The sequence below is a fragment of the Sus scrofa genome, chromosome 14, assembly GCF_054392235.1.
Source record: "Sus scrofa isolate SSC_HxYL_T2T_F1_AM1 chromosome 14, Sscrofa_HxYL_maternal_Yorkshire_Landrace_v2.0, whole genome shotgun sequence".
Lineage (NCBI taxonomy): Eukaryota > Metazoa > Chordata > Mammalia > Artiodactyla > Suidae > Sus > Sus scrofa.
This window is the reverse complement of record NC_139396.1, coordinates 163456020-163478519: the sequence shown is the minus strand read 5'-3', so window position 1 is coordinate 163478519 and position 22500 is coordinate 163456020. Positions and strand designations below refer to the sequence as shown.

Here is a 22500-nt window from a genome sequence, read left to right as displayed (position 1 = left end):
CTGCTGCCCAGGGCGGGGCTGGCACTTCGCCCCCGACTTGGGCACAGGCAGCGCGTCCCCAAACCTGCCCCAGGTGCTGAGGCCCCAGGACACCACCCTCTTCGGGCAGATGGCAGTGGGATGCAGCCGCGCCCTGAGGAGCCTCCGGCCCAGGGGAACCGCAGGCGTCTGAGTGTGAGCGTGGGCACGGCCCGGACACAGCGCCACCCAGACCCGAGGCTCCTGAGGAGCTGAGAAGCAAACTGGCTGAGGGGACGGGTGTCCAGGGGGTGATGGCCTGTACGAGACTCAGGGCGCTCACAAGCCAGGCGGCGGTCAGGGGCCCAGGCTTTACCTGACGATGGCGGGAAGTGGCCAAGGCCTGGGAGCTGAGGCCTGACCGGACGGGCTCCAGGCCAGGGGGGCACATAGGGGCAGGAAGGGGACAGAGAGGGGGACACCTGAGGAGGGAGGGTGGATGCAGGTGTGTGGAGGGGTCCAGGCCCAGGGGCTGGTGGACGTGGGGGCTCTGGTGGGTGCTATGCTACCCGGGGGAGGACAGAACGGTAGGCAGGGGCTGGCGGGCTCTACGCAGTGGAGCCAAAGCAGGCACACAGACGGGCAGGGTCTGCGGGCAGCCCGACGCCCCAGTCTCCAGGCCTAGACCTGGGGACCCTCCCACGCCCCGAGGCACAGCCGAGCACCCAGTGCACAGAGGGGCCCGAGGCAGATGCGAGACAGAGGGGTCGAGAGCTGGACACTCAAGGCCCAGTGGGTGCCCAGGCCACCCCAGGGCACAGAGAGCTGAGCTTGGGGCAGGGGCCCGGGGAGCTGACCCTCGAGGGGTGCAGGCATCAGGCCCAGGCCCACCCCTGGCCGTTGGGATACAGATGTCCCTTGGGGACCACAGTCTTGGTGGCAAGCAGGTGGGTGAGGTGACCGGGAGCTGGAAATGAGGATAAAGCTACAGGCAGCCCCTTACGGGGGAGGGGGGAAGGGGGCAGCAAGGCCCAGGGGTTGGGGGGAGGGAAGACACAGGTGCCCACCTGGGCGTGGGTGAGGCTGCCCACAGGTGTCCCCACCTGCCCTCGGGGGCCTGCAGGCAGCTGCCCAGGGCCAGGATTGCCAAGGACCACAAGGCCCTGGGGGAGGGGGCGTGGGGGCACAGCTGGCTCCAGGCAGCTCAAAAGAGACTGTTCTTACATTTGGGGGAGACTGGGAGCAGGCTGGCCAACGACTGTCCTGTCGTGGCTTGGAAATGGCCCCTGCTGGGCTGGGGCCCCGCGGAGACGGGCAGCGGGTCCGAGCTCGCTCACAGCACAACCCAAGTGTCAAAAGCAGGCCCAGCCGTCGTTCAGTGAGAGAAACAGGCACCGGCGAGGGGAGGCCGCCCCCCCTGCACCCCGCCCCGCAGGGGCCCGCGCTCTCCAGGGGGTCTGAGCTGCCAGTTCACACGTATGTCACTCTGCACACATGCACACGCATGCACAGACGTGCCCCCCAAATTCCCAGTGGTTTCTCCTCTTTCCGAAGGAAGCCGGGCTCTGTGGGCTGGCCCTGAACCAGGGGCTCTGTGCCCACAGCGCCCGTCTATTGCCTCTCACATGGGAGGGGCCCCAGTGCCGAGAGCCGTGCTGCCTATCAGGGGTGGTGAGGCGGGTGGCACGGCCTGGGCAGCGGCAGGATGCACCCAGGGGCCGGCCCAGGGGAGAAGTGAGGGGAGGGGAGGTTCAGAACGCGAGCCCCGGGTGGTGACAGCACCGGGAGAGCGCGGGTCTGAGGACGTGGAGGAGGGGGCCGCTTCCCCCCAGAGCCGTGGTGGGGGGGGAACTGTGTCCCCCCAGAGCGGCGGGCACAGCCTCGGTCCGACAGAGGACTCACCGCAGTGCCGTTGTTGTCCCGGAAAACCTCCTGGTTGAAGTAGTCAAAGAGCTTCTTCTCGAGCTGGAGCATCACCTGCCGAGGGAGGGGCCGTCAGAGCAGGTGGGCCCCCAGCGGGGCCGGCCGCACCCCCGCCCGGACCGCACCTGCGGACGCTCACCTTCCGGTCATTGTCGGACTCACGGAATATCAGCTTCACGACCTCGTTGGTGTCGGCGGCCCGCACGGTCTGCATGGTAGCCTTCGTGCAGAGGGTCTGGGGAGACGAGGCGGGCACTCAGGGAGGGCTCCGGCCCGCCGCCCACCCGCGGCCCCTGAAGCCACCAGCTCGTTTCCCCCCACCCCTCGCCGACGCTGCCCTTTCCAGGCGGCCGGAGGCTGTGGGACCACAGATCCAGGGCAGGGAGGCGGCAGCGCCCAAATGCGGGAGTGCCACCTGCAGGCCCACCCCACGCCCCGTGTTTGTGTCGATTACACATTAGCAGAGCTGTCTTTTTAAAAAGGACGAGCTTTCGTTATTATTTTTTAAAAGACCACTGCAACAGAACAACTAAAATCTTGACTAAAAAAACCCCTCGGAGGGGCCTCGTGTGTCACTCCACGGTGGAGCCCGGGCTCGGAGGCCGCGCTCGCGGGCAGGGGCAGAGCCCCTCGGGCCGCCTTGCCCGGCGGGGCCACAGTGCCCGTTCGGGACGGGCATTGACATTCAGAGCACAGGCGGCTAATCAGGTCAAGCCCCAAAGTGGCTTTTGGACTCAAGCGTCACGAGTCAGTCTGGCCGCCTTCAAACCCGCGGATTAGGACAAGCGCCCAACAAGCCAGCGCAGAGGGGCCACCCTGCCCAGTCCTCGGGAGGAGGCCGGCTCCATCCAGATGCTAATGAGCTTAAGTGGCTTAAGCCGGGTGAATGGGGAGCCTGGGTGATTGGGGCCGCCCTCCTGGCTCCCGGCCGATTCAGGAAAGTCATGGTCTTCTCCCAAAGGCATCTGCTGGAAACTTTTTAAAAAATGGCTTTATCTCGCCACTTCAGGCGGGCTCCCGAAGGATGAACAACCCATCAGCCGGCCCCACGGAGGGCCTCCGCGTGCCTCTGGCCCTTTCTCCCACACCCGCCAGCCACCTCATTCACCGGCTTTTAAAGGGATCAGGCCGGGCGTCCAGGCCTCCCCCCTGGCCTTTCAATCAGCGGTCGTGACCGCTCAGGCAGAAACTCCCGGGCCAGGGCCTTTCCGGCTCGCCTGCTTAGGCGTTTGGCTCTTTTCAAAGGAGAAAAAAATTCCCCAAATGCTATTTTGAAAAAGGCACCTAAGATTTATTTCATTATGCGAAGCCGCGCGAAGGGCCCGGGAAAGGGGGCCCATCACTGTCTTACTGGCACGCGGAGCCCAGGGTTTCCCCTGGGCACTAACGGGACGACCGGTGCCAAGGATGGGCACCTGTGGGGCCGACCCGGGCACTGGCGTCGGCCCAGAAGGGTGGTTTTTGGTGTTTCCTGAGGGTCCCCGAGGTCTACGGCCACTTGATTACCAGAGACCCGTGGGTGGCCCTGCTCCTTCAGGACCCACAGAGACCCCTCCAACCAGCTCCAAAACTGTAAGACAGAGCCTCTGGGTCCCCCAGGCAAGTCCCGTGTGCCCGGGCCTCACAGAGCCCGCTCTGCACCTGCCGGCGGAGCCTTTGCCGCCTGCGGGGGAGGGGCAGGCACCCTCAGCCAACACCCGCACCCAGAGCCCTGGGCTCGGCCCGGGGCTGGTCAGGAAAACCCGCGTGGACTCTGCCTCCGGGGGACCTGGGTAAAGCCTGGCCTGGGGGATGCGGTGGCCTCAGACCTGGGGCGAGATGGAAAGTGCGTTCACAGGTTCTGGGCGGTAAGGTTTGGGCTGCGGTGGGGAAGAGCACGTGGGCCGTGTTCGTACTGTAGCCACTACGTCTCTAAACGGCAGATAAAAGCTACCACTTCCTGAAGATCCACTGCAAGAGGAGGCAGGTATTAAAAAGCAACTGACTGTATCTGCCAACGGCTTGCCAGGCTCCAGATCCAGTTCTCCATCTCAGACACCGGCTTCTGTCTACACTGAGCACCTGGGGCCCCCAGGAGCCCTGCTGACACGTCCCCCAGGGTTCCAGAGGACCCCACGTAGGCCAGGACAGGAGGGCAGGGCTGTGGTCAGCGTGTGCGAGGACCTGGGGGTGTCGGGGGGCCTGCCAGGCGAAGGCCGGTGGCAGGCTGAGAGGTGGGGAGAGGCGCTGGGGAGGGGAGGGCGTGGATGGCGGGCGGGGAGGAGACCTGAGGGGACACGGCCGGCCTCGCGGGGCTCCTGGGTGACCGGGACAGAAAGTCGGGGGCCCCACGAGCACAGGCCCACCCAGAGGCCCCATGGGTCTGTTTGCTCCTCAGAGGCAGAAAGAACCAGAGCAGCCTGGGCTTATCTTTTCCTCCCCAGAGAAAACACGGAAGTGGCTGCTTTGGAAGCGCGTTCTGAGTTAGCAGGACCTGGTCTTGCTGTGGTCTGCAGGCCGAGGACCCGAATCTGGGTCCCTCACCACCGGAGCCAGGAGCCTTGACGTGCGAGTGTGCAGGGGTGTCTGGGTCCCTCAGAGCTTGGAGAGAGTCTAAGGCCCGGGTGCAGGTGCTGCCACGCGTTCCACATCCCAGGGCATCGGCGCCGGGAGGAACAGACCAGGGACGTGGCCAGGCTGCGGTCAGCAGGTGCGGGGCTCCCCCGCGTTGACCGCGGGGTGCGCCTGGTCAGGGCTGGACCTTCATGTTCTCAGGGTCCCGAGGACTTCAGACAAGAGAGGCGGGGTGCAGGGGACACTTCCGAAACTGAATCCCACTGCGGCGACGTCGCTAACTCCCCATCTATCCTGATGGCTACTTTTGTTTCTGGTTCAAAGAAGGTGCTGGTGGAGCCACGGACACCCTTCCTGCAGCCAGAGGGGCCACGGGAGCCCTGTACCTTCTCAGGGACAGATGCTATGTCCCGGCCTTCAGGGAGCCTCTGAGAAGCCCCTGCTCCAAGAGGGAACGGCAGCCCCAGCTCCCAGCCTGGGGTGGACACTGCTGGGTGACCCGCGTGCAGATTCATCCTTGAGGCCTCCTGACCTTGGCCCGTTCCCCCTCTGGCCCCGGCTGACCCCACCCCAGATCTGCACCAGGCCTCGGGGACAATGAGCAGGGTCGTTGTCACCTGTCGGGCTGCACAAAGGGTGAGGCAAGGTTTGACCCTGACTTCAGCTGGGGGCCTGCCGGGCTGCTGAAGGCATGGGGAGCGTCCGACCCCAATGCGCCCCTCGCCTCCCTCTGCGCACGGAGCAAGGAGGTTCAAAGGTCAGACGGACACAAAGCCAGTCTGGCCCCCAATTCAGACACCACACAGGCAGGTATCGAGGGAAATATTCTAGAGTGTTCCTAGCAGAATTGGACCCGGTTTTCAAATTGAGACCCTGGAAGGACGTAACGCTGTGAACCCCATTTCTGCCTCGACTCCCGGAAAAGCCCGCACCACAGAACAGACCCAGAGAGCAGGGAGCAGCGAGACCAAGGGCATCGCGCCCCCGGGGTCTGCATTCCCTTGGCCCACCTGCTGGGGACCAGGCCCTTGGGCGTGAAGGGCGTGGGTGGCCAGCGGGCACCGAAACCGGGGGCCTTCGTCCGCTGCTCAGAGCACTCGGCTCCCCAGTGGACTGGGGCCCCCTTGGGGGCTGGATTGATTTTTTTCCATCAGACCGAAAGTGGAACAGCCTTAAAATGAAAACAATCAAAACAGGGGCTTCTTGAGGTTGTGAAGCACCCAAGCCCCGGCAAGGGTCCATCCTGTCCCAGTGGTGGCATCACGCTCCCGAGGGCCTGGCCTCCGTTTGGACGCGCTGGGCACCGGGAAGGACAGCGGGACTGGACACAGGCCCGGCACTGCTGGGCTCGCCCGCAAGTGAGGGGACGGGACGGGCTCCGTGTGGCCCCACTCGCAGCGCGACGTGTTCTGGAAACGCAGAGCAGCGTCCGCTCCCTGCCCGCCGCGCCAGGGCTGCAGCACGGGGCGCCGAGCCAGCCCCAGGTTCAGCCCTTTACCAGCCTCCTTCTCAGGCTGAGAGAGGAATCGGAGCGTCTCCTCGACTCCCGGGGGTTCGCCGATGCTCCTTGACACCCGGGGCCAGGGAGGAGGGGAGGCCGGGCGGCGGTGGGTGGGCTCCAGGACGCGCCCCGCCCTCCACGGCCGCCCTCGGCGCGCGACCCGGCTCCGGAGCTTTCATCCCCTGTCAGCCTCGCGGAGGAAAACATGCAGGCCCTCTGATAGCATGAAATCGGGAACAAAGCCAGGGCACAAAGGGGGCCGACTGGCCGTGGCGCTGGTCCTCTCTTCAGCCACCGTGTGCTCGGAGGACCGACTCGGAGAAGCTGGAAGGAGAAGCCCGTGCAAGAAAAGCCACCTTCCCGGCTCTCCACCCAGGGCCGGGACGGGCGTGGCCGTGCTGAGGACTCGGGCAGGGGCAGCCGACACCCGTGAGGACATCGCGCACCTAGGACCCGGGGGGGATGCGGCCCTGCCGGGCCCTGTGCGAGAAACGCCCGAGACCACAGGCGGGGTCCCACTGCCCGCAGCTCATCCACCTGCTGCTGCTGCTGAAACAGAGCAGGATGGGGGGGCGAGGGGGCTTGGTGCCGTCGAGGGCCGCAGCCTGGGTGCCTGCGCCTCCTGGGGGCAGAGGCTGGAGACCTGCCCGGGCCAGCAGCGTTCAGCCTCCGAGGTGCACAGAGAGGTCCCCGCCCCAAGGACGGCCCCTCAGCGCCCGCTCCTGGGTAAAGAAGCCGCACTACAACGGGCCTCTCCTTCCCACGCACGCAGATGCCCCGCCACCTCTGTGCGGTGTGTCCAGCAGAGCCGGGCCGAGGCCCACAACTGGCACTGCAGGAGCTCGGGGCCACGTCACTGAGATGACAGCGAGGCCGGGCCTCGGCACTGAGCGCCGGGGTGCTGGGCACCCACGTGGAAAACTCCTCACTGAAAACTCGGCAACAGGGGCCCGGGCAAAGCCAGCCCGCCCTCGGCTCTTCCGCCGGCCTGCGACTTTCGGTTCAAGTCGAGGTGTAAAAATGTCTAAAAATTAAAAGGTGTACAAACAAAACTCCCATCGATACCCTCACGCAGCGCAGAATCCAAGAAGGAGAAAGACGCGACGTCTCTACACGGTTCTCCTTCGAACCAGTTAGAGGGAAATCCTTATATTTTTCAAGACTCTAGAAAACAGAACCGCCTCCAGAGAAAGGCGACTGCCGGGACCGGCGAACACGGCCTGCGTCCTGCTGGAGTTCCAGGAGGCCCACGCGATGCAGCCCCGAAGGAGACCCAGGCCTCCAGGCCCCAAGCTGCGGCCACCCGCCCGGGCCGGGGCCCACGCAGGCCGCCCAGAGCGCCCCCTCGGAGTCTAGGGGTGAAAGGCTGCCCCTCAGAACAGAGCTGGAGCCCACTCCCCAGGTTTAACACTGGCAGAAGGCAGCACAGAGACAGACAGCCCCGTGCCCTGGAGGTCCGCCATCGCTCCCCAGAGACAGGCTGGCCTTGGCCACACCATCTACGGACGTTTTTCCGGTCCTAGAGGCGTCCGAGGAGCAGAAGAGTCACCGACTCAGTTCCCGGACGCTCCGAATGGGCGGCTTCAGCACCTGCCTCGGTCGTGCTAACCTGTGGCTCCTCGGGAAAGCACTGGGTCTGCGGGACCCTCTGACCCCTACCCGGGGCGGCGGGGGAGGACACGGGCCACGCCTGAGAAGTAAGCACTGGGTAGACAGAGCCGCAGCTGGGAGCGCCCACAGTGCCCGGGAAACAGGCTGTGGTGGGAGCCCCACAGGGAGAGACGGGGCCACTCAGCCCGAGGCAGAAAGGGCCTGACCCAGGGCAGGGACACGCGGCCCCGCATGGGCCCTGGCCAGGACTCAGCCTCCTCTGCACGCACGCACGCACACCCACACAGGCGTGCACAGGCATGTGCACCCACACGTGTACATGCAGCTTCGGGAAAGGGGCAGCCTTGGGGTGCCTGGCCCTGGCTCGGCCCCTCAGCGCCCCCTGAGCTGGGCCCGAGGCCCAGGAGGTCGCCACGTCCACGGGGCCAGTCTGAGGCCAGGCGGCTGGGCTGAGGCTGCCGCCCTGAGGTGGGCGGACTCGTGCGGTGAAGGCAGAGGCCGCTGGGCAGCGTCTGTCTCTCGGCTGCACACGGCGGGCCCAGCACAGGCGCCTGTGAGACAGCAAAGAGCCACCCCCACTTCTCCCCGCTCAGCGGGCCGCAGGGACCGCGTCCTCAGGGGGCTCAGCAGGTGACGATTTCCCGGGTTTTCAGGGTCCTGGCGGCCTGCGGGGCCCAGGGAACGGCCGCCCTGGTTGGGCCGGGGACCAAGGGCTGAGCGGTGGCAGCGGCCACGTCAGGTTTTCACAGGAAAGTGCCACGGGGTGACTGTCCTGCTTCTGGCTTTGCGTGAACCCCATCTTTTCAAAGGCTTTCCTGAGTCTGAGCCCTGTAAGCACACAAGTCCGGGGGCCGGCAGGCGCTGACATCGCTGGGCGGGACCCTGGGCAGCGCTGCTGGGAGGCCGTGTCAGCATCACGGGAGCCCTCGTCCTTTGTTCTGTGTTGTCAGCTGCGCCTCGGAACAGCAGGCCACAGAGACCCTTTCATCTCCGCTCCAAGACGCTGCCGCCAACTCCCCACCCGCCAACGGAGAGGCGGCAGCGCCCGCACGCGGCCTGCTGGACAAACCCAACCCTGTGCCCAGCACTGGGGCCAGGGGAGCAGGACCCATTTCTCTCGAGGGAACAAGCGGGGCTCTTTCCCAGCCTTGTGTCCAGCAGGACTGGACCGTCACCGTGGGTCCGGAAGGGGGACCTGCCACCCTCCGGGTTCAGCCTTTCCAGAACGTCCCCAGCCGTCCACGGGCACACCAGGGCTCAGAGCTGCTGGGTGGCGGGGGCCTGGGCCCCACCCTTGTCACCTGCCCTGTGACTGAGCAGGACCTCTGGGCCTCTGAGGACAGACCCTGCCCCGAACTCCGGAGGCCCTGCCCTGGTTCCAAAGAAGACATTCATCAGAAAAGTGAAAGGGCAGGTGTGGCCAGAGGCCGGGAGGCTGTGTGACGAAAGCGCCTGTGGCTGGGGCAGGGGCTCGGGCCGCTGGGCAGCCTGGCCGCAGTCTTCCTGGCCAGTGATGGGACGCAGGGCGGCTGCTGCAGTGCCTTCCGGGCATCCTCTTCCGAGGCAGGTGTGGTCAGTACCAGGACCCTCGCTGTCGGGGCCCCGCCTGGGCACCCGTGAACGTGAGCGTCCAGGACCACCTCGGCCACTGAGAAGCCAGCGTCCTCACAGGCCCGGCTCGTCCCCGACAGGCTGCGCTGGCACCTGAACGTGACCTGTCAGTAATCGGCAACTGGTTTTTAACGACAGCCACCAGCCTCCAAAAACGCATCCATCACCGCTGCTGTCGGTGGTGACGGACGGCAGGTGGGCGCGTGGCCGGGCCCGCGGAGACAGGCGCGCCTGGCACTGCTGTCACTCTTTGTCACTGGCCAGCTGAGCGCCCCAGCTGCCAGGGCCACCGCGCAAGACAGAAAACATACCCTCTGAGGATCCCGCCAGCACGGCTGAGCCGAAGGCTGCGTTATTAATTAGTTTGGGAGGCACAGCCCATTAGACGGCACGGGACAATTGTGTTTAATTTGTGTGTGTTTTAATTATGGCTTAAGCAGCACCAAATCTGATCACAGGACCGTCTTCTCAGTTCTGCTTGGCCAGCATGTTTGTATTAATTTGCATCTGAGACGAGAGCTGTCTTTCATTTTGCACACAGCACCTCCTTTTGAGGCGGGTGCCCGGCAAGAGGGCCCGGGACCCGGAACCGTCCCTCACTGTCCCCCGCCGCAAAGGACCAGGGTCCCCACCTCGCCCTGGAGCTCCCTGCCCCCAGGACTGGTGGAGGCTGCCTCTGGGCCGCGGTTTGGGGAGGACCCGCCTGCCCTGCGGGATCTCTCAGGAGCTCGGTGACGGCAGCACACGCCAGGCGAGGCAGGGCGGGATCGTGCCCAGGAGCAGGGATGTCCTCGGGGCAACCCCAGGCCCAGGGCACTGGCGGGCGCTCAGCAATGAAAACCAGAGCCCAGCCCTGCTGGCTTCCCGGCTGTCACGACGGGCAACCTCGACTTTCCTCCAGACAAGGTAATGCGGGCATTTCTGCAAGACGCGGCCAGCGGGGGTCCCGGGCCCCCATCACGATGCCGCCTCAGACCTTCTGACCTGCGCCATTGCAGTGCTGCTGGGACGCTTGTGGTCACCTGTGATGCTGACCTTCCAGACTGCCCGAGGTCAGCGCTCCCGAAGCACGGTGGTCCAGGCAGAGGTGATGCAACTGTGCCACACGGGAGGCTGGACCCGGAGTCTACACTGCGGGTGTCTCAGCTGGGCGCCTTCGGGATCCAACACCTGGGGAGACACGGGGCGTGCCGTGCAGGGAGCGGACTGTGCACAGAGCCGGAGCCCTGGCTCCCCAAACAGCTGGGACGCGCCCACGTGAGGCCATGCGGGTAGCAGGAAGCGGCGGCCCCGCGAGGCGTCGCATCTCGTCGTCACCAAACGCTCACTTGGGAGGAAATTTAAAAGGAGCGAGGCGCCTGCCCGGACACCTTTCCTCGGCCGTCTTCTCGAGGACTTGACCGCTGTGGCCTCCCGCTTACAGCCGTTCAGGAACATCTGGAGAAAGTCTCTGGTTTCCACAGTTCCTCTAAGTTGCTTTTGCAGACAGAAGCCCCTTCAAAGAGCCCCGGCAGCCAGCAGGCTCTGCTGTCCCAAGAGGTGCTTCCGGGGCGTTGAGAAGCCCCGGGCTCAACGGGCAGTCGAGTGACCGTTACTGAACAGGGTACAGAGACGGGGGTCCTTCTACAGCCGCCCTCAGCTCAGACCCAGCTCCGCCCAGGCCGTTTCCTGAGTCGGCAGCACTCAGCCCCGAGGAAGCCATGCGCTGCCAGGAAGCGGGGTCTCGTCCACCCAGACCTCAGCGCGGGGCCTCTCCGCGAAGGGGCCTCGACGTGCGTGGCCGGTCCAGGTTCTTGAGACCAGCTCCCCCTGGATGTCGGGCAGGCGAATCCAACGCCGGGGGTCCCCCGGCCCTGCCCCCTGACCTCAAACATCTGCCTCCAGACCTCGCTTCAGCCACCTCGTCTGTGCTCACTGTTCCGGCAGCTTCAGGATGCTGGCGCAGGTCGGAACATTAAACATGACACAGGAGCCACCCGGCACAAGTGTGTCCGCAGTGGTGACTCCACACACGGGAAGTTCATGACCATCGGCCTGATCGGCTGTGTGTGTCTGAAGCCAAAGGCAACACGGCGACCCGGGGCTGACACCCGGGTGCGAGGGCGCGGTTGGACGGCACACGCCGCGCGGCCCGCCTGCGCTGCTTAGGAACCACAGGGTCTTGCGCTGGGAAAGGCAAGGGCCCTGACCTACTTCCAAGTCAGTCCTGCTTCTCAGTCCAGGGCTGGGCTGCTGTGGCCTCGTGGCTCCCGGCACACAGTCGAGGATGGCGGCACCGAGGGGGACAGTCTTTCACTCCAGGACTATGTCCTCGTTTGACCCACGGGTCCTAAAACTCACTCCAAGCTAAAAACCACGTTCCACTCCTTTGGCATAAAAACCATTGCCTGTTGGTTTGCTTTGCTCACGAGAGAAACTGTGGGCAGCAGGGCTGGGAGAGGGGACAGCGTGGCATGAGGAATGGCAGCCACACAGGGCGCCAGGGTGCTCAGTCGGCCCCGGGACAGAAAGGGAGCCGCAACCCTTCAGGAACCCCGGCCACGCCACCCCTGCAGCCAGGCGCCCCGCTCGGCACCCACTGTGGAAACCGAAGCCCCGCTCGCACCGAACAGCGGGTCAGCCCCCTTTCCTGCGGTGTTTGTCCCGCCTCTGCGCTGGCCTCTTCCCATCCACCGGCACTGGGCCACCCGTTGGCCAGGCCCGTCCGGGGCTCTTCACTGTCGGGACCGCAGAGGGACCATGCCCGGCACAGCAGACTCACCGGGCGAGCGCTGGCCACAGGGACCCGAGCTCAGCACAAGCTCTTGGGAAAATGTGGCTTTTCACCCCTGAGGCCAGCGTTGCCGAGGGCGGTGGCTGTCACTGAGGGCACCGTGGCCACAGGCCTGACTCCCTGGGCCCCTTGGCACCACACGCGGGCGGATCTCAAGACCCACGCTGCGCCCAGAGCTCTAGGGCACAGCAGCCACAGGCCCGCGGGTCCTGGTCACTGACTGAGCCAAACCCGGCAGAGGAAATAAGTCGGCAGAGCCTAACGAGGGGTTCGACGTCTGCTGTCCGCTCCAGAGCGCCGGACAGCCGAGGCCCCCCCGCCTGGGCCGCGTGAGCAGCTTTGAGGGAGGCTCTCCTGCCAAGGAGGAAGGTCCGCCTGTACCCGAGGCCACCAGAGGGACAGGAGGATGGGCCACCGAGGTCACCACCACTGTCCCCTGTCCCCCGCATGCATGCTGGCCTGTGCCAGGCACTGGGTGGAAGTCTGGGGGGCGGCAGGAGGGCTCTCCTTCCCCTGTGGCCCTCAGCCCCGAGGGCCCATGGGCACGAGGCGGGCACGGTCGTCATGGGACCGGCCTATGCGGAGGAGCCAACGCAGGACGGCAGGGCCGCACCCAGCTGACCTTCCTACCCGGTGCCCCGGGGCTGGTGGCCGGCCAGGTCCTTGTCCACACCTGCCACTTGGGGGAACATGACCCACGGCCAGAGGTGCGCCTGGGAGACGCATGGCCCCGACTCCCAAGGACAGAGACCCAGCCGCCGTCGTGCGCACCAGGAGCCGCCCTCATGTCCCCTGTCCAGGCACCCGGGGAGCCACAGCCAGCAGCCCCAAGGGCGCCCTCTCACTCCGGCTTCCAGGCACGGCCCCTTCAACAGGGAAAGGCCTTCATCGGAGTTTCTGCTCCAGCAGAGCCCGTGAGAGGGAGGGGCAAGGCGCCTGCGGGGCCCCGGGCTCCCCTCCTCTGAGCTCCAGGCACAGCCGGGACGGGGACCTACCTCCACCACGGCCTTGGAGTCCAGTCGGAAGTTGAAGTCGCCGAAGACAAAGTAGGACGCCCTCTCAAAGCGCTGGTCAGTGATCCTGGGAGGAGAGGGACAGTGGTCACAAGCCCGCCAGGCCGGCATCTCTCTTGCACGCGCACACACACTGTGTACGCAGGCGCGCGCACACACTCGTGTGCACATACCACACGGGTGCACACACACATCTCCTCCGTCTCCCAAACTCACACCCTCCCCTCGGGTCTGGCCTTGGGAGGCTCCTCCTGGACAGCAGTGGACGCTTGACTCCATCTCAAAGTTTCAGTGTTAAACCCATTTGGACATTTCAAAGCTATAAAGGAAAAGCGACTACAGCCTGGTTTTTTTTTTTTTTTAAAACCAAATTTTCTTTTTTTTTTTTTGTGCCATTTCTTGGGCCGCTCCCGAGGCATATGGAGGTTCCCAGGCTAGGGGTCGAATTGGAGCTTCAGCCACCGGCCTACACCAGAGCCACAGCAACGCGGGATCCGAGCCGCGTCTGCAACCTACACCACAGCTCACAGCAACGCCGGATCCTTAACCCACTGAGCAAGGCCAGGGATTGAACCCGCAACCTCATGGTTCCTAGTCGGACTCGTTAACCACTGCGCCATGACGGGAACTCCTTTTTTCACATATTTTAAATCAATGACAATTCATTTCATAAAGGTCGCTAGCAGGCACAGACATGGCACAGACGTGTGGCCCACGCCGAGGGCAAGGAAGGCTCGTGACCAAGGTCCCGTCCTGTGCTGCGCAGCTGTGGCTGCAGAGGGACACCAGCTGTGACAGAGTGGCAGGGCCCACGCGGGCCACGGGCTGCGACAGACTGACAGCATCGTGGCGGTCTCCTGAGGGTGGCGCGGCACTGAGCTCAAGGGGTGCTGGGGGCACCCCCGGCTGGTGAGCAGCCCGCGTCCCCTTGCTCACTCCCACCCCACTGCTCCTGCTCAAGCGTGGCCCGCGGCTCTTCCTGGTCACCTGCCTCCCGCGGTGTGAACGGGGGCGGTTCCGGGAAAATGACGTCAGCGCCAAATGGGGCAGAGGCTGCGCACAGCGTTCTCGGCTCCTCTGCGGCCCAAGAGCGGTAATTTCAGGCGGGACGCGTGCCCCTCGCCTCCGGCTGCTGGCTCCTGTCCCGGCCCCTTCACGACGAGCTCGCTCACGTCACGGCAGAGTCTGCAGGGTCAGCCTCTAATCCAGCTGGAATTACGTGTGGAGAAGCCATCTGGGCTTATTGATTTTCCCAGCAGCAATTGATCCGAATCATGTATTAAACATTCAAACCTCTCCCCCCTGAGTTTGTACAGAACAAAGTCCCCCAATTAATGGGTCTTTTCTCTATTCCTGTTTGCTTTCACATAATAAAACTTTTCCTAGGAAGCCTCTCTAGTTGAAATTCTTCTAAAAACCGCCTCGGCTGTTTCCACAATTTTCTTGCATATTAATTGCTGTATCATGTTGCTGAATTCCACGGAAAGTCTTGTTTTCTTTTGTAATTAGATGAATTCTCACATACATGAACTTGGGGAGAAACGACATGTTTTAACAGATGCTATCAACAGTGCAGATGCCCAGCAATTTCATGTACTTGTTTTCAAGTGGACTCTTTCTATGAGGAGATACCGCTCAGGCATGAAGACGCAGGGCGCTGGCGGGACGCCGCAGGCCGGGCCGGCCCCGGGCTCGCCGCCCCCACCCCCCCTGCCCCCCCGACTGTCTAGGAGCAGGAAGCTATCAGTGCCACCGTGAGAAACCCCCAATCCTCTCCTGCTGTTAAACGTCTTTAGAGGGAAGACCGGCCTTGAGAGCGTGGGCAGGCTCCCGAAAGACCGGCAGGACGGCCCTCCCCTTGGGGCCCTGGGGCACGGCCTTCGTGGGGGCCCATCTATGGCGGGAGCCGTGGGTGCAAGCTCCACCAAGGAGAAGCTCTGTTTTCTCTGGGCTGCTCGACCCCCTCCCAGGACCGGTCAGCGGTGAAGAAACACCCGTTGGTGCTCAGTCACGTGTCCTTTGAAAACCCCCAAACCCGTCCTGCGGGCTGGGTGACGGCTGGCCTTCGGTCAGGGCTTCCGCGGCCGCGCCCTCCGGGCTCTGCGACCCCATGGTCACTCTGCAGTGTGTTGGCCTCACCCCTGCACCACCCCTCCCCTCCGTGGCCGCCAGGAGCTGTCCAGGCTACATAGCACCCCCCACCCCCTCCCCCAGGCTGTGGACCCCAGCCCTGGTGGCCCTCGGGGATGGCCCGGCCTCCCGCCTCCTGCTCAGGCCCAGGCCTCTCTGTCACACGATCCATGGTCCCTAAAGCACGTCTGCCCAGAGCGGCACAGTCTAGGGGCTGGGCAGCAGACGGCTGCACCTGGCACAGTGGGCGAGGGTGGCCTGGGAGGGCGGCCACACCCGCCCCGGCCAGCCCTCTGCTCTCGCTCCACTCAAAGGCATGTCTCTTTCATTCTTTTTTTTTTTTTTTTAAAGACAAACTAAACCAAAGCAAAGCTTCAGCCTGATTTTGCAGAAGGGGGAGGGGGAGCTGCCATCCCTCCTGGGCAGAAACACTCTCAGTGTCCAAACCTGCACATCCTAGCTGATTTATCCACGTGCATTTCTTAAGAAGCCCGGGAGCAGAGTCCTTGAGACACTGCGTGGAAAGCCTGGTCCATTGGCTCGCCGCTCTCCAGGCTCGAGGCTTCTCACACTTTCGCTTTTCCAGCCGTCAGGGGCATGGAGGTGGGTTTGCGCCCAAGACACAGGAGCCTGGTGACGGGGCACAGCTCACCAGTGACCGGTGACACACGCATGTGGAGGGTTGATCCACACGGACAGGGCGCCTGCGCTCCACGCAGCGGAAACGCAGGTGTAAGTTAGAGTCGCCCGCGAGTCCACGTCCCACACCTGCAGCCGGCGCGACTGTGTGGTCCCCCCTGAAAACAAGTGCGTGCGCAGTTCAGGGTCAGCTGCGTGTCACAAACGCGGGGGCGCATGTCACATGTACACGTGGGTGCAGGTGTGTGTGCCACGCGTGGGTCCACTTCTCAGCAAGCGCTCTCCTCTGCTCCCAGGAGCTCCAGGAGGCTGACCCCGGCGCGGACGACCCCCTGGAGGCAGGCCGGGGCTCACGGCCTCGATTCCGCCCCCCTCCCCGCCCGTGTACTCGTGCTAAATCTGTCTAAGGGGCCTGACGTATGGGACCCGCGCCGCTGGTCTGGCCGGGAGGTGCAGGGCTTCTGGCGTCGGCACAGACGGCGCCCGAGCCACGCTCGGTCCCGGTGGCGTGACCGCGGACAGCGTCCCCCCCGCAGGAGCGGCTTCTGGGAGGTGCGAGACCCGGTGCCCGGTGCGTTGTCTGCGAGGGCGCGGAGTCAGGCTCAGCGACGATCCTCTTGCTGCAGGCGGCCAGGACCCGGAGGAGCAGCGCACGGCATAAACTGCTGCCACCCGAGCGCGAGCCACGGGGCAGACGACTCTGCGGCGAGTTAAGCGGCAGGACCCGCCTCGAGGTACTTTCCTTCTTCAAAATAACACACTCCTGATTTAATAACCGGCTGAATCAACGTTTAAAAGCTCCGCGGGTTTGCCGTCTCGCGGCCTCTTTCTGCGGACGGACGGGTGGCCCGCGGTGCCTGGCGAGGTGATCTCATCTGCTTGCCTCGGACCTTGTAATGCTGTCGTTAAAACCTAAGCTTTATCATATCTCCGTGCCCTGTGCCTCTTGCTATAATGGCCTGGGCCCATCAATAACGCCCGCCGTCAAGGTGGGAGATGAAGCGGCTGTCACGGCGAGGCAATCGCCCGAGTGCCAGGCTGGGCCTCACATACTCACGTGTAATTTCAGCAGAGTGCCATTTGGACTAGCGGGAAGAAAAGAGTTGTTTTAAAATTAATTACTTGTCAGTAGCTATTATGATTAAAAAGTAGGCCCACACCAACACCATGTGCCTTGTCCAAAAAGAGAATTACAAGAGCCATAAAAATCAGTGTTTTAGGCCTTGAAAACAGTCTCTCCGTCTCGACGGGTGATTTCATCAAGCGACAAACCACACTGTGGGGAGGCGCCCAGGCCGCGCGTGGGGCCGGCCCCGTGGAAGGGGCTGCAGCCGTGCCTCGTGGGCTGAAGACCCCGACGGCGGAGGCGACAGCTGCGAAGGAGCCACAGGCTGAATGTTTGAGGTCACGGCGCTTCTACCTGGGGCGGCCTGGCGCGTCCCCCAGGTCTCAGAGAGGAGTGGGCCTGCGCACGGCCCTTGGCCCCGGGACTCCAGGACAAACGAGGGGCCGTCCTGCCTGCGCACGCGGGACGCTGGGGGTCCTCCCCTGTTATTTTAACTGAACGTGGCGGGAACCCGCCCTGGGTTTTGTCTCAGATTTGGGAGAGGGCGCATTCTCAGGTCAAAGAACTTGAAATGGCAGAACGTGGACCCGGGAACGCTGCTACACCGGCAGAGCCTAAGGGCTCATTAGCAGCCCTGACCCTACGGTGGCCGATCCAAGATCAATCACACAGGCACCCGTCCTCAACAGACGGACCTGTCCGGCCACCGTTCTCACGACTTCACGGTTCAGTTGGCCCACATGCTGGCCATGGGCTCAGGCCCAGTGGGCCCACAGCCCCCAGAGGGACAAGTCACCGGGCAGCAGGGTGCCTGCGGTGAGGTGGGCCGTCCCCGGCGCACCTAAGGCGGGGACAGAGGGACGAGGAGCCTGTGCGAGGCAAACAGGAAACACCTGTGGACACAAGTGGGGCCAAGCCGGACACCAGCACTGGTGTCCCTCTGGTGTCAGCCAAGGTCCCAACGACACAGGTGCCCCCCGGGGGCCCACGGACCAGCCTGCTGAGCCCCCGTGGGCAGCACACACCCGGCCCCCCCCTCCGAGGTGACCCGCAGCCCTCTTGCCTCTTGCGTGGGGTGGACACACAGAAGTCATGGCACAGCACGGCTGCAGCCCCAAGGCGGCAGCACGGGAGAGAAGAGGCCACTCGTCTGAAGCCCAGTCTCCCGTCACCTTCCTGGGTGCGGGCCCCCGTTTTTGAAATGCCCGCTGTCGCAGCTGGCTTGTGGCTGGGGCTTGGCACTGGCTCCAGGCCAGGAGGCCCTACTGGCCCTCAGCTGTGTCCCCAAACCCTAGTGACGGGGCTCGAAGCAGGCAGTGATGGCTAAGTGGGGTCGAGGGTGGGCCTGACCCGACGGAACTGCTGTCGTCCACTGAAGGGGCGCCCGGAGCCTTCCGCCAGGCCGGGACCTGGCAAGGAGGGCCATCCACGTCCGGCCGGGAAGTGGGCCTCACTAGAGCCTGGCCGCCGCCCTGACCCGACCTCCAGCCTCCAGAGCCGAGGGAAGCACATTAGCAAAGCCTGAGAGCAGCCCAAAGGCAGGCCAGCAAGACGGCGGACGGGCACGGAGGCGGCTGCCGTAAGGGACGCAGAGCTGGGGCGTGAGCCATGGACAGGTGCCCATGCTGCCATTCACGTGATGCTCTGGCACTTTCATCACAGGTGCCCAGAGATATCCACAGCCCCAACACAACGCGGGCACACCGTGAAACCAAGAAACACCGCACACGTGCGACTGCACAGAACAGTCCAGAAGTGACAGGCCCTGGATTTGAGACAAACGAGGACTCAGGAGGAAAACCCGGAGTGTCGAAGGCACCCACACTCCACTTCCAAAGAGAAGGACGAGCTGGGAAAGTGCGCTGACACTGCTGAGCGCGGGGAGGGATTTCACCCTCCCCTCCCACGCTCTCCGGCGTGTCAGTCATTTTCAATGGCACCAAGGGTTCACGACAGACACCACGGACCAGCCCGCTCTGTGCAGCCCGCGGGGGTGCACACGGCCCACCGGGGGCCCCCGGCTGATGCCAGGCACACGTAGGGTGGCGAGGACACTGCCCAAGGCCCGGGACACCCGCCGCCCAGCTGGGCTCCAACCGGAAGAGGGACAACGGCCACCTAGGCTTCCAGGCTGAAGGACACCTGAAGCGGGGGCAGCTGGGGACCAGCACCTGCCCTCAGAGCCGCAGGTGAGGCCAGAGCCACAGTTCTGCCTGCGGCCAGCCGCACGGAGCAGCCCGGCCACCGCCAGCCTCAGCCTGGAGCTGCCTTTGCCTGGAGACCAGGCCTTTCTTGGGCGGGCTGACCAGCCAGGCGAGCTCTGGGAACGGCCCGAGGAGAAACCCTGAGACGGAGGGTCTTTGAGCCGCTGACAGCTGACTGATGACTGCCCCCAGGACGACAAAGGGGAGCTGTGTGGCGGCCGCATCACACCGCCTCGCCCTGGGAAACTAATTGCTCGGAATTGTTCCGGGCGGCATTATTTTTCTGGCAATCATTTTCTTTGAATGCCCAAAATGAGCATGAAACAACTCTTTTGACCAGACATAAAAGTCAAATGTCCCAATGCTGATCAAATTAACTTCAGTGCTGTGACAATGGACTGTGTTTGTGAGGAGATACTGGGGGACAAAGGGGGGCTTTATGCCGGGATTTCACAGTCGTGATGCAGAGGGTCCCTGCCGACCTGGCGGCCGCGTCGCAAAGGGGACACACAAGAGCCCTGTCACTTGTGGAAAAAAATCTCATTTCACGGCCGAAAGCTTGGGAGATTTCAGGGAGGGCTGTGTGAGCAGAGGCCCCTGCTGCTGGTTTATGCCCCAAACGCTCCCCAAGAGTGTGGCTGAGTGCCGGGGACAGGGGCCCGCCGCCTCCAGCCCAGCCCGCGCCTCTGGCGGAAGGGACGCCACGCCGCCCGCCCCGGGGCTGCAGCCCGCCCCCAGCCCCCGTCTCTGAGCCTGACGAGCTTCACTAATGAGAGGTTTGTCTTCTTTAATCTTTCAGAACAAGAGATTTAAAGCAAAAATTCACGGCGCAAAAAACATCAATTATTAGTTGCCATAAACCCCAGACAAACCCAGCAGCTGCCCCCTATTAACACTGGAAATCCTATTTTCCGACGCGTCCAAGGTGAATCCTTCCCAGTAAGCCCTGCTCAGCGCGGGCAGCTCCCCGCCGTGGGCGTCACGGGAGCCGTGACACACTTCCCAAAGTTCACATGCTTCAGATGAGAGTTTGCCCCTCGAGTTTTTAAAATCAGCTTTTAAATCTTGGAATAATCTTCAATTTACAGAAAAGGTGCAAACAGACCGCCGGCACCTCTGGTTCTAACTCGAGGTCCCCCCACCAGCGTGGGGACAGGACATGGGGCCGAGGCCACCTTTCCGGGCTCTGACGCCACACGCCCCGAGGGAAGTGCAGGCCTGAGGGGCTTTACGGGAGATTAAGTCGGGAAGGCGGGCTCCTCTCGAGCCCCCTCGCCGTCTCCCCGCGTCCACACCGGCCGCAGACAATGTTCCCAGCGGTTCCCAACGCCCTGAATGGGGCACTGTTGGTGGCAGCGTCCATTCAAAGGGCCAGCCTGGCTTTGTCCTCCAATCGGCAGAGCAGAATGCAGTCTGCTGGTGGCTGCCAAAAGGTTAGCTGCCCGGATGAAAGGGCGGCCGTCACTCACCACCCCCACAGGGCGGCCCTTTGTGCGGTGGCCGGGCCCGCGGGGAGGTCCGGATCTGCGGCTGGCTGAGCCCCCAGGCGCGGCTCGTGGGAATGCGGGGCCTCGGGGAAGGGCCCGGACCCCAGGCTGCCTCCCCGCGGCCGTGTGGGCCGGCGGCGCATGTTGAGGCCGTCTGCCCGGGGACCAGTCCGTCCCCCAAGCGGCTGGCTCCACATCCCTCTGAAGGGCTGGAGGGGCCGGGCGGCTGGGGGCCCCGCAGCGCCCCACCCAGCAGCTCCAGGATGCCAGTCCCATCCTGAGAGGTCACCCCTCCCAGGAGGGCTGCTCCCGAATCCGACGTGACCACCCCCTGCCGCCACGCCACCCCCAGGAGTCAAGGCGGCTCCCTCAGCTCTGCCAGCAGCGCTGCAGTGACAACCCAGGGCCTCAACACCGACCAGGTGACACTGGCACCTGGTTGCAGGTGGTCCTGAGGGGCCAAGGTGAGTGGCCCCGCCCCACACTGCAGCCCTGGGGTGGCTCCTGGGACAAAGTGACAAGGCCCCAGTGTCAGCTGAGAGCCAGCTCTGGCCTGGCTCAGCTCAGCCCGGGACACCCGGGGCCCCCAGGAGGTGAGGGCCAGGCCTCAGAGTTGGAGACCCGCAGACCCGTGTGGACCTGTGGCTGCTTGGACGGGGTCGCGGACCCGATCGTGGGGACCCTGGAGGTGACCAGATGGCCTCGTCGTGGCTGGTGACGGAGGACACACCCCAGCCCTTCCCACTGGTCCCAAGCGTGTCCCGGCCAAGCACGCGGAGGGACAGAGCCCCACTCGGGAGTCCCTAGAAGATGCCATCCTGAGCCTGGGTGGACGGCTGGCCCCCACGGGGACGATGGGCAGGAAGCAGGCCGCGCGTGGGCGTGGTGGCCAGGGCTCTGGCCAAGGGCCCATCTGAAAATCGACCAAACACAGCCTATTAATTGGGGCGAGGGCGGCCTTTCTTTCCCAGAAGACAGCCCATCAGTGCTGACCCCGCGAAAGGTCACACGAGACCATCGCAGACAGATGGACGGCCCCAGAGGGCCTGGTGGGAGGGTCCCTGCTCTGAAGCCACCAAGGCTGCCTCCCCTCTGGCCAGAAGCCTGGGCCCAGACCTGGACCTGGGAAGCTGGGGTAGAGCTGGGGTGGGGGGCTGGCAGACCTCGCACAGCCTGGCTGCTTCAGGGGCCCAGAGCCCAAGCCCAGGGGCACTCACTCCTGAGCCTGCCTTGGCATAGGGGCCGGGGTTTGTGCATTATCCTTGGGTTGGCATTTGTGAGCTCCGTATTTGCAGTAAACAGGAAAAAGCAGACTGGGAAAAGTGGCTCAAAGTGCGAGCCACGAGCCTTCCGGAGGCGGAGGGCGGCCGGCGGCACTCACCTGTCGAGCACGTAGCCCAGGGCCTTGTGCCGGATCCCCGAGTACACCGACGGGCTGGTCTCCCAGGCCACCAGGTTGGAAGCGTCGTGGAAAAGATGGATGTTCACCAAGTCAAAGGCGCTGCAGGGACAGACGGGAGGCTTGTGACCTGGAATCGGCCGGTCGCCTGTGGTGTCCCCCCGGGCGTCCCCACTGCGCTCCCCGGGGCACGTGCGGCCAGGCCTGAAGGGCAGGCCCTCCAAGCTGCAGTCAGAGAGCACACGGGACCAGACTGCGAGTCCTCCAACCTCCTCATGGACGCAGGTGCTCGGCCAGCGGCAAAGGGAACTTGCACATGATCTGAGAAAGCTTCCCAGGTTTTGCACCAAAGGTGGGGTAGGGAGGGGGGGAGGAGGGAAGGAAAGAGGGGGAGGGGGGAGGGAGGGGGAGGGGAGGGGGAGGGGGGAGGGGAGGGGGGAAGGGAGGAGGGAGGGGAGGAGGGAGGGGAGGAGGAGGGGTGAGCAGAGAGGAGGGAGGGAGGAGAGGGAGAGGAGAGGGAAGAGGGGAGGGAAGGGATAAGAGGGGAGAGGGGAGGAGGGGGGAGGGGAAGGGGGAGGGGGGAGGGGAAGGAATGGGAGGGGAGGGGAGGGGAGGAGGAGGGGAGGAGGAAG

At 64.3% G+C, this 22500-nt stretch overlaps 1 protein-coding gene across 6 annotated transcripts in view; it reads right to left on the bottom strand.

Annotated features, from left to right (window-relative positions):
• The window catches only part of INPP5A (inositol polyphosphate-5-phosphatase A), a 159155-nt gene that overhangs the window by 18156 nt on the left and 118499 nt on the right, over positions 1-22500 (bottom strand). For 5 of the 6 annotated variants that reach the window (XM_003133237.7, XM_005671580.4, XM_084995414.1 and 2 more), the window contains exons 8-11: positions 21851-21970; positions 12926-13010; positions 2021-2116; positions 1861-1935 (exon numbers count right to left, since the gene is read on the bottom strand). In XM_003133237.7, coding sequence (XP_003133285.2) covers positions 1861-1935; positions 2021-2116; positions 12926-13010; positions 21851-21970 — 376 coding nt within the window. Of the gene's footprint in view, positions 1-1860; positions 1936-2020; positions 2117-9561; positions 11589-12925; positions 13011-21850; positions 21971-22500 lie in introns of those variants that run through there. The other variant, XM_084995417.1, reaches the window with a different exon arrangement.